This window comes from Cyclopterus lumpus, chromosome 20, assembly GCF_009769545.1.
Source record: "Cyclopterus lumpus isolate fCycLum1 chromosome 20, fCycLum1.pri, whole genome shotgun sequence".
In the NCBI taxonomy this organism is placed as follows: domain Eukaryota; kingdom Metazoa; phylum Chordata; class Actinopteri; order Perciformes; family Cyclopteridae; genus Cyclopterus; species Cyclopterus lumpus.
Genome location: NC_046985.1, coordinates 12345664 through 12365975, shown reverse-complemented (window position 1 = coordinate 12365975; position 20312 = coordinate 12345664). Strand labels below are relative to the sequence as shown.

Here is a 20312-nt window from a genome sequence, read left to right as displayed (position 1 = left end):
TTCTCTTCCAGGCCGACTGAACCGTCATTCAGCTGTCATATCCACAAAAGTTTTTTCCTCAGCCTTGTTGTGAGCACAATAGACTGCTTTCCGAATAGAGTATCAGAGAACTCACACGTGGGTATGTACACACACACACACACACACACACACACACACACACAAACACACACACACATCCAGAGAGACACATGCTGTATATAGTGAACGTAGACATACATACACAACAAAAAACATTTTGCTTTTCAGCCACAATGTCTTGACATATTGTTGTGTTTGCCTTGCGTGTGATGTAGTTTTGTGTTCATTTCATTCCCTTCAGTCACATTGTCATTTCGCTCACTCCCAACACAAAGCCAAATTCAAATCTCTCTCTCTCTCAAACACACACGCACCCTCCCCTCCACCACATCCTGAGTACACCATGGAAGCCCACTCCTCTGCCTTGATTGACAGATTACCGTTATAGTGTCACACTATCATGCTGATGATGATAAAGTACTAAACTATTGGTGTGACAACCAGCAGTGGGTAGATACTGTAAGAGTCCATATGACTGACAGATCAAAAGTGAGTTGGCACAATTTTGCCTAACATGTCCTTGCATTTTTCTCCCTGGAAAGAATCAGCTATCTCACATGGAAGCTCATAAAGGTCTCACACCACACCAGTTCTCTGGTTATGCACTGTCCAATACTGTAAGTCAGTTACATGTCTTCGTACTTCCCTTCACTCTGCGTTTGAAGATATTCTCTTTGTAAGCAATGCATTCAATGGGTCAGTGGAAGTGTGAATGCTCAACAATATTTCTGCTTGGTTGCTTGTGAACCCAACTGGAAACATTTCACAAATCAGTGTCATGCCAAAGCCAGTGCAAATTGGATGAAAAATGTTGTAATTAAGAAAATAACCATACCCATCATTGAGGTTTATGGTAATCTGCGGTTATTTCATTGATTTTTTTAAAAACTTGTTTTTATTAATACCATCTCTAGTATATATATATATATATATATATATATATATATATATATATATATATATATATATATATATATATATATATAATAAGGAGGAGAGCCTCATTCCAAGTTAGTTAGTAGGTTTATAGCCAAATGAAAAAGGTCTATTAAATAGACCAGACTGCTTTGTAATGACCCTTGTTTGGCTTCAATGTTTTTTTATTATTCAGGTTTATTTCAGCCATGACGAACAGCAGTTGCCCGTACAACTGACAATTTGCAAAGATCAGAGAACAGGGTAATCCAGTGAGGAGGGGGATCACTCCAACTAGAACTTGGTTACGTGTCCAAAAAGTTGAAAATTAGGAGAGGTCCGTCTCATTCAGGGGAATTGTTTTTCAGACAGGCTGTTGAAGGCCAATTGTCTCTTCGTCTAAATAATTCAAATGCTGTCCTCCCTATCATGCTAGGTAATCAAAAGAAATGTAAATGAATCAACTTCCCTTGTTCCACATGATGACAACATATGGATTCATACCTTTATGGTTTTCTGAGCGCCAGAATGTATTTAGGGCAACGTCTTGCTGAGGTATTGGTAACTGACAGATGGGGCATCATGGTCTGTTAAGTTCTTGCTTTAGCACTGGCAATAATCGCAACAGGATAACAAGAATATCTTTCACGTCAATGTTTGACACCTTGTGTGTGTAGCTGCTTCTTATATGTGTGTATCTGTATAGGTGTGTATGTATTTATAATTGTTGTAGGTCCTGTATGTGTGTGTGTGTGTGTGTGTGTGTGTGTGTGTGTGTGTGTGTGTGTGTGTGTGTGTGTGTGTGCACGTACGAGCAACCAAAAGGCCAGTCAAAGTTGGTCTTTGCAGAATTTGCAGCTCAATGTCTTACCTGTAGAATGTGTGCTTGTTTGTATTATTGCTTACATACACAGCCGCACTGACAGCCTTATCGGGACGGGCATGTGTTCTTAAGTGCCTCTATCTGTGAAGGGAGGCTGCTGGGGGATTTGAGCAGCACCTTGTGTGGCAGTGTGAAACTCTGTCAGAGTAATACTCTCTAAGCTTCGGACTAATGAGTCATGAAGGATGTTGCTGTTGGGATTCCTGTTTGGACGGCTACATACTGTAACCTTAAACACGTGAACAACATGTTGATTTACAACTCAAAACTCAACCGTCAGTTTTCTATGTTTTTTTAAATACATTTTTTTAGCAAAAGAGAGTAAACATAACAGCAGTATTTAGTGCATGCATTTACACACACACGCACACACACACACACACACACGCACACATACTGTATATAACACAATATTGTAGTTGATCTCTAATTGGTAAATAAGAGTATTTCTGTCACCACAAGGCTACCATACCACCAGAGAGTTTGTTTGTTTGTTTGTTTGTATTTACGTCTTATTTTTTTCATAGCAGTTTTACTTTGAGTCTCCACATTCCCTTGAGAGATAAACACACTCACACACACACACACACACACACACACACTAATGCACAAGTTGGGACTATCGGAGCAAACCATATTGATCTTCCAGTCTATATGTTTGTGAATGCTAAATACATTGTGTGGGTATGCATACTTGAACGGTGGAACGGTAGAGGACGCTGTCTGTTGATTTAAGCTGTGTGGCAGTTGAGAGGGGAGTAGTGAATTTGAAATGTCTCTTTAATACAGGATCGCTGTTAAAAGAGAGGCCTTGCCTCACCGGTGCCTTGCCTCACCGGCGAGAGTGTGCAGCGTTATGGAATAACGGAATTATTAAATCTCTAACTCCTGTCTATCCGCTCTCTCATGCAAAGTCTTTATTCTCTCGTCGCTCTTTCTCTCCCTACTCAAGTACACTTTAACAAAGTGACACAATGTTTGCTTCTTTATCCTGCTGTATATCCTGCAGGTACATGAAAGAACAGTTCCACCTTGTTAGCATTCTCCTTTACTGTTGTCTTTGTGTGTGGTTTGTTTGTGTGAGGATATGATGCCAGTGTATACAGTATATATAATACCTCAGCTCTCTCTCTCTCTCTCTCTCTCGCAAAAGACATTAGTTCAGTTTCTGCACCTGGGTATAAAAAAGTGTAACATTGTCCCAGAGTCAGCTGTGTAAAACAAGTTTTAACAGCAAATTACATTAATGGTAGTCTAAAGATAAAGGTCCCTTTTGCTTTTGAAAGATTACTTTTCAGGAAACAAGAATCAGAAGCACAGTTAAATGCAAACTGGAATCAAAAGGCAGAGTTCAATCTATAATAGAGAAACTATGCCTGGCCCGTGGCAGAGAACTTGCTATCCCACAGCAGAAAAGCTCTGCTCAGCCTTGTGAGTATTTATTTTCACAATTTTCTGTCAATCATAGAATTGTCAAGCATAATCCTAATTCATATTCAGACAGTCAAACTAATTTACAAAGGGACAGAGTGTCTACACAGTGCAACCACACTTTTATAATATTTACCACAGAGAAGCAACTGGGGATTAATTGCCTTATTTTAATGTCCTCTGCTTGTCCAGGCGTTTGAACCGATGACCTTTTGGTCACAACCCTGTGTTAATCCTTCAGGCTGTTGCTGCCCTAACAATGATTGTTTTACATTAAACTCCTTAAGTTGTTATTGTTGTTTTCAACTGATCCTTACTTACTTACATCAGTCAAAGTCAGTCCCAGCTGAAGAGTAGTTGATCAAACAGTGTTAATTTTAATGTAGTCAAATGAGGAAATTTGTCCATTGAGCTGTTGGCTTTATTACGCAGAAAGACTCATTTTGATTGCATTCTTTTGTTTCTGAAAAAAATCACTGAAATACAAGGAAGCGTGTCGAGCACTAATCAAGTGATACAATTTAGAGTAGGTGGGTGGGCAGGTAAAAAAATTAAGAGTGCCATTACTGTACTCTAATAGAGTACAAATACTAGCCGATTGCTTAATTCAAGTGGATTTATCCATTGAACCTTTTCTCCCACGTTGCTGTGATTTAATAATTAGAAGATTCAATTTCGACTTGTAATATGTAACTTTTCCTGCATTAATGCCCATCCCCTCTTTCGGGCTGCACAAGTGCTGCACAAGTGCATCACAGTAATAAGCAGTTCAACCATAATAAATTGCAAGAAACACAAAACTATTAACTGTAGGCCAAAAGTTAATATTGATTCCTATTTCAATAGAAAGTAGAACGCTGCAGCTTTCGCTCCTTTGTTTAAATCAAAAACCACATATGGAACCACTTTGGGACCTTGGGTCAGTGGCTTTTAAGCTCTACTGAAGCGTCCATCCGTTCAGTCCAGACCAACTCTGACCTCTGGTATGGTCGTCACGCTTTGGAACCAGCTGTCCTGTCAGCAGCACAGGTCCTGATGTTCCACAAGGACAGTAGCCGGCCAAACCGTGTAACAGGCTAAAAATTCATTGAACAAAACTTAGTTTTCGACTAAATTCAAGCAACACGGTTATTACCACTTAGCTGTGATTATATTTTCCTTTACAACCTTCCCCCATTGCTTATACACATCATGCACTAAAAGCTACTGTGTTTAAAATCAAGATGTATTCAAACCAGTCAAATCAATCTATGAAACCTGTTTAGAACATACCCGTCTCTGGCAGACCGTTGCCATTTCTGCTAACTGGACAAATAGACATATAAACACATGTTAATGTATTCACTCATTCTCATATACCTCAATACGCTTATACACACATGAAGGCACACAAGCACTTTAGATACAAATTAAACAATAACACCCAAGGTGCACTCGCACAGAGACCTACAATTAGAAAGCCTCGCATATGGAATACCAAACAGGCGAAATGGGCCAAACGCCAACACAAGCCAACTAGTCTAGACAGCCCGTCTAATGGTGTGGATGAAGTCAGATGAAAGAGTCCATATGTATCAGTTAGTCTGTCCGTGTTTGCATTGATCACACAGCAGGCGGCTCAATACTCATCTCTTTCTGCCTGTCTGTGTCCTTCTACTTTCTCTGTGGTGTTTTCTCGCTGTTCAACTCCCACCAATGACCGATCAATTGACAGCCATGAAAAGAATGTGAAACCAGTGTTGTTTGCCACGTGTGTCCATGTGCGTGGATGTGTGTGTGTGTGTGTGTGTCCATGTGTAGTCGTGTATACTTTGTACAACACTATTCATATATAGAAGGACTATAACCTGCATTCACAGGGACTCATTTTGTAAAATGTCAGTATTTCATCTGTTGCTGTCGAACTAATTAAATGACATTTACTGGTGGATCTTTATTTTTTATTATTCTGTTGTTGTTTTTTTCATATTCATATGAATATTGAACAATATTAAAATACTGACATTCAACTTTGTGAATGCGAGTATAATGCAAATGAGCAGTGAGATTCAACAGGTCTTTTTAAATATATTTTACTGTACCTCAAGCGCCTTGGAAGCTATATTGTAATATGCCTCTTTAAAAAAATATTTAAAAATACTGCCAGTATGCTGCAATTTTCTTGTATGTTATTGTTGTTATTATTATTTATTAATATACATTTTGTAATTAACTACATCCTTCTTTTGCAGTTCAGCAGATGAGCAGTTTCGCTGGAACACTCAAGGTAGAGTTACCTATGAATTTGTGTACAGACACACACACACACATGCTCACACAGAGACACTCACACAGAGACATAATCACACTCTCAAATACATATCAAAATGTCTAAGTGCTGAATACAAGATTTTATAATCAATCTAAATCATTTCAAGACCACAAGCGTGTCTTCTTCTCACTCACTTTCTGCTTACATACTCATCCTCTTTTCCCCTTCACAGCTGATGGACATAAGGATATCGAGGACGAGCTGACCACTGGTTTGGAGTTGGTGGATTCCTGCATTCGCTCCCTCCAGGAATCAGGAATACTCGACAGTGGAGAACGTAAGTGTACTTAACAACATCATTGTGTGTGTGTGTGTGTGTGTGTTTGTGTGGGGTAAAAGGGATATAAACCTATTAATACAAAGTGTCTATTTAGATTACAACTATGTCAATCCATTCTGTGGTGTTGACTTGACTCAGACCAGCTCAAAACGGCAAATCCAACAAAATACAATTTCAGTCTCAGTACAAGCAGAATTTAATTTGACTTTCAAATGTTAATGTTTCATTACATTTGTTAAAGGATTTGATTCGTAGAGAGGGAATTAGTTTATTTTGTTAACACATTATATATCAAAATCAAGGTCTGTTCAGTAGGCATTTGATTTCAAGGGTAAACAAACCTTTTACTGCCTCAAAAGGAATAGAAATGCCATTCTTAATTGTCATGCACAGTCTCTCTGTAAAAAGAGTGACTATGGTGGAACGAATATCCAGACAATCTTAATAAAACCAATGCCTGTGGTTGGTTTAACTACGGAAGGATTATAGTGTGTATTCTTTGGTAATTATTTTTGTTTTCCTGAAAGGAAATGAGAAAATGTACCCTTATTAGTCCCTTCGGCCATTTGATATCTGGCCTAAGTGCAGCAATTCCCTGTGTTAATATTGAGTTCCCGCTCAGATTTCATTTCTACTTACAATGAGCAAGTTGAGTCAAGGGAGGATTTTGCTCCAGATTAGACATTATAGTTAGATTAAGTAAGTATTTCAAAATGTGAACATGTTCTTCACACATTCAGAGCAAAGCATTTCCACGCAGGGTAATTTGGCACTGAGAGCTTAGCGTAGTCAATTATATATAGCTGACTCCAAAACCAGCGGTTTGAGGCCTAATTCCTAACTACACGTGTTCTTCTATAGGCAGATACAAATGTCATTGCTCCTTTGATGTGGAGACAAACGGTTCACGTCCAGGCAGAGGCCACACCATGCCGCACCTGGTTCTCTACCAACAACCGTCCAGCTCCAAGCAGCTTTTCCAACCTGTAGGCCTTGTATTCTGATAAATCCATTTAAACAGGGATTGAGGGCCAGCGCGTGTATGATATCTGCTAAATGTGCTTGGCATTTTCTTTGCAGGTCATTGATTTTGGAACACTGCACATTTCACTTATTGTCTGGTGACCTTTTTGATAGTTGACATTGCTGTAATGGATGGCATTTTAACAACCAGCCCAGCCCATTTCTACTTGACGAGTGTACTCACATATTATACTGCTATTGGGATAGGCCGACTAGTGTGGAGCACAGACTGTATGTTATACACATGCATCTGGTTATACAGAGCACACAGATCATGAGTTATGTATGGAGGATCATACAATCGCTGGACAAGATAAAACACTGGAAAGGGAAAAAATGTAGAACAGTGGGGAGATGTGTCAGATAATTTGATTGTTATCATGTTTGTAGGAAGTGCCTGAACACCCTGTCACTCCTGCTCTATCCGAGTCCAAATAGATTCCACTCTCATTGTGAACACTCTTATTGTGGGTGCCCCATACCCAGCGTTTTTTTCCCATTTTGCAAATGGGTTTCTACCAAAAGCACTACAATATGTGGGTGTGTTGTTGTGTGTGTATGTGTGTGTGTGTGTGTTTCCCCCCAAATGGTAGCGCTGCAAATAACTTAGTGGTAAATACACAGAATAGTGACATGTCGCTGTCGTCAGTGAAAGGTGGCACAAAACGGGGAGGCTTTTTGCCTTCGGCTGATACTGTAATTAGTGAGGTGTCACAACAGAGCCACAAAAATACACATAAATAAGTCCTCAGAGCCACAACCTCACAAACAAGTTAATATCATTAATCTAATGTTCTTCTCAAATACATTACTGTGAGGCCTTGGTGTATTGTGCCATCTTAAAACAATTTTTTTTTTAAAAGTACAACCCCCTGTGTGTTTGTGGGAATGAGAATACGATGCTCATAATTTGACTGAGCAGCTGAACGGAGACTCTGTGAGACTCCAACAGTGACTCGTGACAGTGTTTTTTCATTTCACCCTCTCACTCATACAAACATAATCCCACACACAAATGGTAAACACACATAGAGTACTCTCATGTACACATGCGCGAGCACATGAGCTCCTCAATACAAATAACAATTTCCCCATCGACCAGCCTGCTGACTTTCCAATCATCTGACCATTCAACACGTCACACGTCACACGTATGAACCTTGAAGCAGACGCACACAGTTCTTTGTCACACAGCGCACACAATGTAACAAACACCAAGGCCGAGCAATGATGAGTTTGGAAGCTCCCACTCAGTCTGCGTAACTCAAAGTGCTGTTTAATAATTCATAAAAAGCAAGGGATGAATCGAGATGAGAAAAGACAAGTCTTTTGAGAAGGCAAGAAGCAGAGGAGTTGATCTTGGTACACAGCGCAGACTCACAGGGAGAAAGGAATTCTGGGGGAAGAGAGAGCGAGAGAGGGGAAGAGAGATAGAGAGAGCAAGCAAACAGATAAGGGAGAATAATAATAGTGCGGGGGTCTTTGTTATATTGGGTGAAAAAAGAAACTAACATGCAAGTGAGCTCTGGGGAAGACACGTATTGAAGACTTAAAAAGACATATTCATGATATTTAGAAATCTGGAATTTGGAGAAGTAGAAAAGTAGAAAAAAAAAGACATCTTAGTTTTGACTTCCTTGTACTTCATAACTGTAACTACACATATTCATTTTTTTATTCAGAAAGGGTAAAAATAGCAATTTAATGAAATATGTATACACTGCGTAGTGAACAGGTCACAGACCTAACCGCTTTTCCATAATACCAATACAAACACACGTGACCTATGACCTATAACGGCTCACTCAAACGCCACTGGCTATCGAGTGCTCTCCAACAGTTCTTTTCGGTTCAACTCATCACTCTATACACAACCGGGGAGAGGGTTCATCTAAAATACTGCTTCATGATGTTCTTCTTCCCAATCAATATGAGCTTCATGTGCAAAGCATGGGAATGTACTCCAGCCAATGAGATTTATGAGGCCATATTCTAATATCCTGCTCAGCTTACGAAACAACTAAATAAATAAAGCAATGTTAAGTGATTCCTTCATTACCAGAACTTCCTTATATCTCAGACAAGGGGTCAAGTGAAGTTTTGCTTAAGTCGACAGAACAAGGTAAAAAAGGAACATGTTTGGGGAGGTTCAGTGTACCATCTATTACAACTTTCCTCTTCTCAGCCCTCCTCCCACCACCCTCTCCATCTCCCTGCTCCTCCTCCACCTCCTCCCATTCTATCTTTTCCTCTGTTTCTCTTTCCCTCTGCTAATAAATTATGCATGCCATCTCCAACTCACAGAGTGCTGCACTGCTGCACTATCTGTTCTAAATTGCTGCTCTCTCTCTCTTCCCCATTTCACTCTTCGCCTCTCAATCGCTTCCCTTTCACACCCCCTCTCTTTCTCACTCTTAATGTCTCTCTACTCACTCTCTCACTCTCCCTATATATGGACGTGCGCGCGCACACACAAACACACACACACAAACTCAACTCAACCATAACTACCCAACCATACACCACTCCTGTCTCTCTCTTTCGGTAGGACCGGCTCTTCTTTCCCAGAGTTCCTTGCAGCTCAACTCCACCCCGGAGGCTTCGCTCCAGTACTCTGCCAGCTACCATAGCAACCAGACCCTCGCCCTTAGCGACAGCATCTCCGCAGCAACTCCTCAGCGCAGCGGGCAGGTTGGAGGAGCCGTGCACAGCTACAACCAGGTAGGAACGACTGCTGTATATTGATGATAATGAGGGGATGATGAAAAAGACATCACATTCTAACACAGTCCATTTGTGTGAACTTAAGTGTCTGTTAGAAAACTTAACAGTGCACTGATGGCCAGTGAGTTTAATAATTGGTGTCTAAGGAGTCTGTAACTTACTTGAAGTGAGTTCTCCACTATTTATAGGTACGTGCTGCATTGTGCTTTTGCTCATGGAAAGCATACCAAGAACAAGTGTTGAGATGTACTGTATATGCTAATTTCCAGATTCTTCGCTCCTCTGGTATTCTGTCACAAACTGAGCGAACATTGCCCTTCTTTTTCCTCTACCCCCTTTTTTATCTTGCGCGGCGCTTCTACAGCCACATGCAACTCTCTCACCGAATGTGGATTTGTTTGACATCACAGTTGGGTCCAGTTGATCAGTGTGTTTAAGTACCTATTTATACAGAATCCCATTTTGTTATTCTGACTGAAGTAAAAGAGTCACTTTAACTGGCTTTTAAAGCAATCCATTGCACATGTGTCTGTATTTGGGAGTAGGTGAGACACAAGCTGTTTAGAGGGAAATCAGATGCTTATACACCAAAATAAGGAGATGATTAAATGCACACAGAGAAAGCAAGTGTCTCATTTATAAGGAGTTGAGAAAGAAAGCTGAATACAAAGTCACATAATAATCACATCAGTTTGCTGATAAAGAGAGAAACCCCACCTAATTACCTTCCAGCCTCCAGGAGCCAATTATTTCCAATTTTCATGTCCCTAATATTTCAATGGTAATACACACAGCGATGTGTACTTTTAAACAGAGATGCACATATATCTGCTTAGCAGTGAGCAGCTGCAGTGCTTCATTAAAATCTATTGCCAGTGTATCCATTTATGAAATGAAAGTAAGAGTAAATATTTAGGGTCAATAATTATGAACCAGATTATTATTTAACAAGGGTTATAGTTCTTTGCCAATACCTTTGTTGTATCTTGGCAATGACCTGCACATGTTTTTTTGTTTTGTGTTTAGTAACTGATTTGCTGTGTGTGTGTGTGTGTCTGTGTGTGTGTTTGTTTGTGTGTGTGTGTGTGTGTGTGTGTGTGTGTGTGTGTGTGTGTGAAAATCTGTGTTTGTGTGTTTGGGAACTCATGTTCTAGTGTCTTTTGAAAGAGAAATGTGAGGGACGTAAAGAGATGGTTTCCGAGAGAGCTCCCATTCCTACCCTTGATAAGTAAGAAATACTTGAGGCAAACACCAACAAATAGAAAAACAGATAGAGATGGATGGGCAGATATGGCAAAGGGAGTTTTTGTTGTCTGTAGTCTAAATTCTTAATTATTTCTCGTCCTTGCATTGCAGTGTTCCCGTGCTCTTTTCTCTCCCCCGTCTTTCCTCCCTGTCCTCTCTGCTCACCATCTCTGTCTATGTGAACATTAGTGTGTGAGTGTGCATCCTCCTCTCTGATGTTTTGGGCTTGTCAGTGTAATGGGGCCAGTGTTGTCACCAGGCCTTGTTGCTCATGAATAGCTTCATGCAAGCCAGTGATGATAGACAGGTGCACTTTGCATTGCATGTGCAGTGCATGCAGGTTTTTTGTTAGTGTGCTTGCAGGCATGTGCACATGCATATACACAAGGGGGTGTTCATTTCCACTCCCATGTGTGTACAAACGTTTGCACAAGTGACTGTTTCAGGGAGAGTGAGAGGGGAGCTGCTCTTTTGTAGGGTATTTATAACCCTAAGAGGATCTGATTTAATATTGCATGGATACATTTCACCTCAAACATCCCAGTGTTTTACTGGAGGATAGGAGAAGCAGAACTGCTAGATGACATAGAAGATGGAGAAAGTGCTCTCGCTCACACAGTCTGTCAGGCTCTCTATTTATTAGTCAACAAGTTATCTATACTCATCATTTATTTACTCGTTGAATCACCCATCCATCTGTTTATATATTCATTCAATTTCTCACCTCTTCATCTGTCAGAAGTCCATTTCTGTCGCACTTTGCATCACGATAACTGTAGCACATATGCATTCTATAACACAATAGCGTAAAATCAACCATTAATAGAGTTCTTAATCTCAGTTTTGTGGCCGGCATCTCGTCATCTTTAGATCTCTCAGTTGGCTTCATAACCGACTAAACTCACACAGGGGACTTATATAGAAGATGTTTATGTGGCACACTCTTCTGGATAGAAGCTCACATACCGTTTAATATTTATCTCTGACTGTTTCTCGACACATTTGATAAAAAAACCTTTTCGTTTACATATCACACTGACATGTGCAATTATCATAGGTTTCACTGACAGCTCAGATACTCCAGTGTTTTTAAAGACTGCATCTAATAAGCAGTAGTTCCAGCAGCGACAATAGGTACAAGGAAACTACATTACATAATGTATTGCATTAACGAGACAGAATTTGTGTCTTGTGTTTATTAGTAGTTAATTGAAGAAACTGCATCTAGCAGTGACCTGTTCCATTATTCCAAGTTAAGGAGCATTTCAAGAGATACGGGTCCTTTACCTTCAGATCATTCCAGGATAAAGAACCATAGTGGAACAGGCTTGTTTTTCCTGCCTCTGTACTGATGGAGAAGGTACTTTGATCTGAAGCCATGTGTGCGACCTAAGATTATGACTGCTTTGCAAAACTATACAACGTCCAGCTTTAGTAAGCAGCACATTAGCCTGAGAGGATTGTATAGACTAAAATGTGCCTCTGTTTTACAGCATTTACAGCAGTTTTAGTTATGCTATTTACATATATGCCATAAGTCTAACACCAGCTTTTCACATTTCTAGAGGAAAGATGAAAACTAGAGAATACTATTTGGCTGACGGCTGAGATGCTGGCGCTGAGCTGCAAGGCTGGATTGACAGCCAGGAGCTAAACTGCATTGCTTGAAAAGCTGGAAGCTGGACTGTAATGCTTCATGTATTGCTGGGAGCTGAACAGCATTTCGTGATAAATGGCAAGGACCTAAACTGCCTTGTTGGCTTAACTGTCTATGAAGGGGCAGCCAAAGTAGTCGAGAGAGTTGGAAAATAGGAAAGAGATAAATGGAAAATATAGTGCAAGCATACTGTATATATACGATATGGCAAGAGTTACAATGACTTCACCCATTGGTCTGTGGACTGACGTTTTGAAGCCTTGAGTTAGACATTTTGTCTGTTGCCATCTTGTTTTTTTGCAACCAGAAATAACATCAGAGGGTGGAGCTAAGTACAACCGATCACTGAATAAGACATATTTTAGGCAAAACGGTTTCAGTTGACTTTCATTTTCTCATCGACTTCTTTACTAGCAGACTTCTTTTTGCACCCAGAGGAGTCGTTTTCCGCTGGCCATTAGAAATAATGCACGTTGAAGACATTTCATCATTGGTGTAACTTTTTTCGGAACAGGAGGTTGCCTTCCTGAGTGCAAGCAATGAAGGGGGTTGAAATGAGAGTTATAGTTAGTTAGAATATGGGTAAATCATCAACTGAGGTCCAAGCTCTATGTATAATGTGAAGTAAGGAGTTAGGTTGTGTATGGATCATGCAAATTTGGCTCGAGTGGGTGGTTTTAACTTTGCTGTTGGTGGGATCGGGCTGGTCCTGTGATTTAGCAAGCATAGACTGAATAGCATGTGTTAGTTTAGACTTTTTTTTATGTTCACTGACTTCATGGCCACAGATTTTGACTGTGGCATTGATTCCACCAGTATATTTACATCAAGGGTTTTCGGTTTGAGAGTAAAATTCAGCCCATCCTTTGTAGTTGAGCCACGTTAAGTTCCAGCTTCCATCAGCATTTACTTATTGTGTGTTGAGATCAGGCTGCAGCCACAACTCAAGGTCGAATGCTATAGTGTACCCTTTTATAAGCGCCTCCACTCAGCATGTTTCTGAGTCAACAATAAGATAATATATGGAAACTACCATAGCACGCTGTCTATTTTACCTGTTCTTCGTTTTACCAATGTTCTATTCTCAGTCGTTTTTGGTGTCTCCTACCTGCCTCCTTGAACTGTGTGTCAGGCTTTTTGAAAGAGATCGCTAATCCACTCAGCACAAGAAAAATCAGTTTCCATGACCCCTTTGCAAACAAAGCAGTGCTGGAACCAAAGGCCTATTGTCTTCCGCAGACACGCTTTAGCTCCTCGCAAAGCACAACAATATATCCCGAAACTGCCATTCAAAAAATAATTGGAGATGGTGTGCTTCTGTGTTTATTGCTTTATTTATCCAGTTTGATGAGCAGGCATGCTATTTTTTTCTACCAGTCTTCCTGCGCAATATACAGCGACAAACATACACATCTGGCACCTGTAACGTACAAACGTGTATCCTCATACTCCAGTGTTGATATGTGTGTGGGTGTGCGTTAGCATGTTGTGAAACACTGGTTAGTGGATGATCATATGCTTGGGGTAATTTACATATAAGTGTGTGTTTGCATATGTGTTTACAGTGTGTCTCAGGCTTAACATACAATTTCACAAATATGAACAACAGATAAAGATAATGTCAAACACTGTGGCACTGTATTTGTTTGTCGCTCCTGATGTGTGAAATTGAAAGTGTTCCTAATGTTAATTTTAAGAAACAGAAGGTTTGAGTACTTCAGGTTCTCTGCCTGTGCGGTATTCTAAAAGCTTAACGGTGACTCAGTGTGCTGGCATAATGTGACCTTTGTCCAACTGCAGCCATGTCACGCTACTATAAGGCTTGGGCGGTATTTAGGAATCCTATGCAAACTCTGTTTTCTATTGTATTATACATAGTACGTGCCAGTAGAAGTTGGTCGGCTAACTTCTATGGTAGACCAGCTATTCTCATTTTAGTGACAAGCCTCCCCCTCTCTCCATTCTAATTTACAGCTTTAAGCATCAACATAAGGCTATATGTGGCTCACTGGAGCACTGGCATCTGCTCTCCCCGACTGCCTCTGGGACTAAGAAGGATATATTAGGATGGACCAGCATGTGACATGTCGTAGAAAGGCTTCTCATGCTTTAACCTTGCCGCACACACTGGCACAACTTTTTGTCCATTAGGAATTTATTGCATTTTTCAGTCATAACTGTAGGTTGCAAGACTGTTTTCCTCCCGCTGCTCTCCTTTGAATTTTAGCTCAAGATGTTCTGATTTACATTGTATAATATGAATAGCTTCAAAAAAAAATGTATAGAAGCGATGTTATAACAAATGTCTGTTTGTTTTATCTGATTTTGATAACTAATTTAGTTATTTTATGTATTTGTGACGAGATGAACAATGATAAGTAATAAGAAGTGAATACACAATGGACTGTGTAATTGTTTTCTCCACTTTGAGTGGAGCAACACGGCTTTATGATAAATTATTTCAGTCAGCTGAACTCCTAGGACTTCATTGCCTGCCTCTATGAGTCTGTTTGAATCACTCTCTTATTTCTGTGGGGATTTTATTACTAGCTCCTCAAAGGCTTGACTGTACTCATTGTGCATGAATAAAGTTTTTGATGCCCACTGCTCTTTATTATTTTGTATCCAGTTTTTCTTAACTCTGTCTCTCTCTTTCCCTCCTCCCAATTTCACCCTCCCTCACTAATCACTCCCTCTATGCATCCCTTGTTCCCTGCCATGGCTCTTCTTCCATCTCTTGCTCTGTGTTACCCCCACATCCCCTCAGGTGACATCTAGTCGTGCCGCCCAGCAGCAGCAATCACAATCTGGGGCAGGGTCAGGTAAGAACTCACCTCTCCTTTGCTTCCCTACTCCTCTCTTTTTCCCCTCTTGGAGATGCATTGTCTTCAAGATAAATGAATCTAACATAGCATGAAGCGCTGTGAATACACAGAGCTGACATTTGGAGACGCTGATAGACATGCATGAGAATTGGAACGAAAGAACTTGCCACTGGCAGAATGTTTTAGAGCCTGCAGTATGTATAATTCTCTCTCATGGTCGGGCTCCAGATATGATGATACTACCACAAAGTCGATCATTGATCTTTGGCCTAAGGCGTCGACCAAGTACACTTAAGAATGACCCGATAATCAAAACATGGCATTTGTCATGGCCAATCCATGACGAAGACAGAAGTCCAATAACAAAGCAGCACTCGAGCAGACCATTTCTCCCAATCACCCGTCCTCCTGGTTTCTCCATTGTTGCCCATTCTTTTCAATACCGCCACCCAGTCTAACTGCTGCAAGCGTCACTACAATCAAATTATTATTTTGCTTTCCCCAATCTAATGAGTTGTTCTCTCCCTTACCATGTTCTCCAGGTATCTACTACTCCAGCTCCACCTTACCCGCCCAGCGTGTCAGTTCCCCTCTGTCTGGAGGAGGAGGAGGCTCGGGACCCGGTTCCCCGGGTAAACTCCAACGGCTGGGATCAGCCTCCGACGCACCGGGGTACTCTACCACTCAGCGCCTGCCTTCCTCCTCCTCTCCCAGCAAACAGTCTCCTGCTAATCGACTGGCCAAGTCATACAGGTAGAGAGCCACTGTGACTTATTTTGATGTTTTGGTGGGTATTACTGATGTATGATTGGGTTCCATGGTGTTTGAAAGTGGATAAAGGCGATGGGATTTGAACTAATTACTGTATTTAACACATCGGTGTCATTCATAGGTTTTGAAAATAGTATGAGAGGAGATAAATACACAATGAGTGACTGTAATTGAATAGAATGGAATAGAAAGGGAACATTACCTTTGGAGTTTCTTTCGGCATTCAGTGAATATAAAATACTCACATACAAGCACTGTTTTTACCGTATATGTGACAATTAATTCATAATTTCAAGTCTTAATTTTTCATACAAATGAAGATTCTTTGCTCATTTGTCTTCCAGCAGCACAGTTGCTGTGACAACAGCAGGAGGGGGCGGGTCTCCCCTAAGGGTCGCATCTCCACCCAACTCTACAGCAGGAGGGGGAGGGGCCGGCTCATCATCGTCCCCTCTTCACCAGGTACCGAATGTTACAGTCTGACACATGCAGAGAGGGAATACCAATTGTCTGAGTTTTAGGTGCCAACTTTTTTATGTAAATAGTACATATAGTGAATTGTAATAAATGAAACCAAGGAAACTGCAACAGTAATAGAGCTAATATAATAATAACAGTAATAGTAATAATATTAATAACTTTATTTTTAGGGCACTTACCATACAAGCTGTCACTCAAAGTGCTTAAGAAATTAATGAAAATACAACACAGTCAGACACGCAGGAAAATTAGACCACCAAGAATAAATACATGAATAATAATAATAATTTTAATAGGTCACATTTTTCAGCTGTCGTTTAAAAACGTTTACAGAGTCCACATCTCTTCTAGCTTTTGGTAGCGTATTCCATAATGGTGGAGCAAGCTGTGCTGCCGTTTTTCTTGTGCATTTCATTCTGGATATTTAAAGACCCAGAAGTACCATAGAAAATCTGAAAGCTCACAAAGGCTAATAAAATGAGAGTCTGCCATGTAAGTCCCAAACAAATTAAGAATACAATTGACTAAAATACAATCAGAGTATAGGAAAGGCCGGACTTTGCCAATGTTTCTGAAGTAATACAAAGCGGTGTTGATTGCCTTCTTTATATGTGAATATTTTACACAGTTTTGAAGACATTTCCAGTTTCAATGGATGCGTCAAATTATCTCTAAAAGAGTTAAAAACTAAATAATTTCTTTTTTTGTAAAATTAACTTTAGGTTGACTATTGTAGTAATTGTAATTTATTCCCTAGTAGAAGATTGGAAAATATCCCGGCAACAATTGGAAAATATCCCGGCAAATTCCTTATGTGTTGCAAGAGCTGCTTGACTGAGAAGGTCACAGACTGGGCCGGGATTCAACCGTCGATTCACAACGGTCTTCTGGAGTTGCAGCACCCTCTGTTATCACCCTGGAGAAATAAGCTCATCTTGTAAAACACTCTTTAAAGAGGCAATTTTATCCTTGGACATATTGTAGTGGACTACCAGTTTAGATTTCCGCCATATTATTATGATCCAAGGTGATATATTATGAGATTTCTTTTTCACCTTTAACAGGGCCACGCTGTTTAGAATGTTAATTAAGTTGATAATAAATTGATAATGTATCATTATATGCCATTTCTAGCAGGTAGATAAGAGTGGAGTACCAATTACAAACTCTGTTTCTCAAAGTCAGTCAGAGTACAATCGATTTAAAAAATAAATGACTTAATATAAATGCCTCACCCTTTTGAGTGCATGACAAGGATCTTGTGTGCACACGTAACATTCTCCCTTCTTGTATTTTCTGGTTTTCTAAAAGTTTCCAGTTTTTAATTACAGAGCAAGATATTCTACAGACAGTACATTTAGAAAGTAATTTGACAGTGGCTAATATAAGCAGCACAAAAGTACAACGATTATATTTCAGTGAACATTATTTACAGTGCTAAGGCCCACATTGGTATTTCTTGAACAATATTTGACAGTCATACCATTCTATGTAAGTATGATATTGTGTAGTCATGCTATTAATTGATTCTAAGTGCCTGTTAGATTGAAGGCTATTTCATGTTGTACTTTGTCAGATCTTTAATCATGACAAAGAATGGCGTACTGCACCTCCAGAGCAATTACGATTGAGTCATATCTTCAAGCAAAACTCTATACATGTCAATTGTATTGCACCTTATCTAAACCCTGGAGTGGAAAGTAAATATGTTGGATGCCTATGTTCAATATCACACACTGTCGCGTCATGAAAGGTATTTTGTACGTGGGTGTTAGCAACGTAAATTACATTATTATCTCTAAGTGGTTAAATGGTTCACACAGTGCAAATTATAATTCATAAGACCATTTTACAAAAGTTGAAATTGAAAAAAAAAACTGAACAGGTACAGGCTCTTTCTATCCGAGCCACGCAAATCAAAACAACTTGTTTGTTGTCTTTTCAGATGAGTTCGGGCATAGGGAGCTATGCCACTCTGTCTCCCAAACGACTGGCAGCTCACCACGCTTCTGACCAGTACAAGATCTCCCACGAGCTCTACGCTACTGCTACACTGCAGAGGCCTGGCAGTCTGGCAGGTGGGAGTTCACACACTCATGCAGTCTCACATCCACGTGCACTAAAACCCAAACTTGTGTCAACTCATGCTGTGTCTTACTGAGTATGCTGCTCTCACAATATGAATATATCTTTGAGGGCGGCGGTGCGTTACGTTTTCAATATGTCTCAAGTTCTTCATTCAAGTCTAATGATTTAGTCAATCTTTTGATAAACACATCACTATGTTCTGGTTGGTATCTTAACTCTATATATCACAGCACTTGTACGTAATTCACAAGAGGCGTCAGAACTTCTTCGTGGCTGCCCTTTACAAAGAAGAACTTCAAAATGAATGCACTAGCTGTTCTGCAGTTTCATTTGTGTACTTTGAGCTGCTTATGAACTGTTCTCTGACTACCAGACAGAGACCTGCTTTCAGTAGATTAAAGTGATGCTGATTCTAATTGTGTCGTCGAATAAGATCTATTTACCGTGTCTGGGAGCTGAATGTATTAGGATGACACTGGCCTCTCAGTACAAGCAACAACATACTTTTATTTGCCCCTGCAGCTGCATTGACAAGTTAATGGCTTTCTCTCTTGACTCCACAAAATTGAGTTGGCTGAATATCAAACTGAAAATGAAAATGTGTTGTGGGAACTTTTAATGGTCCAGTGTGTACACTTTAATTTGTTTGTGCCTGTTTAAACTATACAGGCACAACTGTTTTATACTATAGATAACCAATTGTTTCAAGGACTTTTAATTCTCAAGGCCTGTATTACAAGTGACATTCAGACTAAAAGTAGTTTTACAGTAGATTTAATTTGGCTTTACTAAAATGTCATGTAATTTCAAAATCCTTCATTTATGATTACAAAATTATGTACATTACATAATAATAAATAATTATTTATTTTTTTCACTGTTACAGAATCCTTTGCCACATGTTTATGTATTTCTTTTAGATTAAATGTCTTTTCATGCCACTTAAAATGTAAATTTGATTAATCCTGATTACACCAGGTGGTAGTGTTTGAAGCTCTGGTATAAGTTAAATTATGAGTTAGAGCTATATTAATGAAGAATGACCTTCATGCTCTACCCTGAGGGCATAACTGTGATCTTGAAGCAACGCCTATGGTTCTGTCTCTTCTGAAGACTTTAAATGAAGAAGAAAGAAAAGGACGAGGTTGAACAGTAATGAGTACCCGTGGAATAGAGATCTGATTGTCACTGAAAATAACAGACCGTTGTCATATTTTCTTCAACATTTGCTTTCATGTGCGTGGATTATTGTATAAGAACAATTTGAAGGCAACCTATCAATCTTGGAAATGCACGAAATTTACTTTCAAGTACTTGTCTGTAATTTCTGGTACTCACCATATTTCCAAAATCCTACCAACCGAGAATTGTTTGTGGGTACTTTGAGTCAGAGGTGAGCTTATTGTCAGTGGGCAACATCCTCCTGGAAAAACCAAAGGAGAATTCATGTGAGTGTCTTGTTTGGAGAGGCACTTAACAGCTCTATAGCACCTCCTCTACAGTGGAGTTAAGCTGCGTAAAACAGAAATTGCCTAAAAAATAAACAACATTCCTCTCTGTGCTTCCTGCATGAAGGGCCTGAGTGATACAGTCCATTG

At 39.9% G+C, this 20312-nt stretch overlaps 1 protein-coding gene across 1 annotated transcript in view; it reads left to right on the top strand.

The window, feature by feature from the left end:
- Positions 1 to 20312, top strand: part of ctnnd2a (catenin (cadherin-associated protein), delta 2a) — a 192811-nt gene that overhangs the window by 66211 nt on the left and 106288 nt on the right. Inside the window, exons 4-10 of the mRNA XM_034560079.1 lie at positions 5542 to 5576; positions 5794 to 5898; positions 9473 to 9645; positions 15318 to 15372; positions 15918 to 16128; positions 16491 to 16608; positions 18572 to 18704. Coding sequence (XP_034415970.1) covers positions 5542 to 5576; positions 5794 to 5898; positions 9473 to 9645; positions 15318 to 15372; positions 15918 to 16128; positions 16491 to 16608; positions 18572 to 18704 — 830 coding nt within the window. The remainder of the gene's footprint in view (positions 1 to 5541; positions 5577 to 5793; positions 5899 to 9472; positions 9646 to 15317; positions 15373 to 15917; positions 16129 to 16490; positions 16609 to 18571; positions 18705 to 20312) is intronic.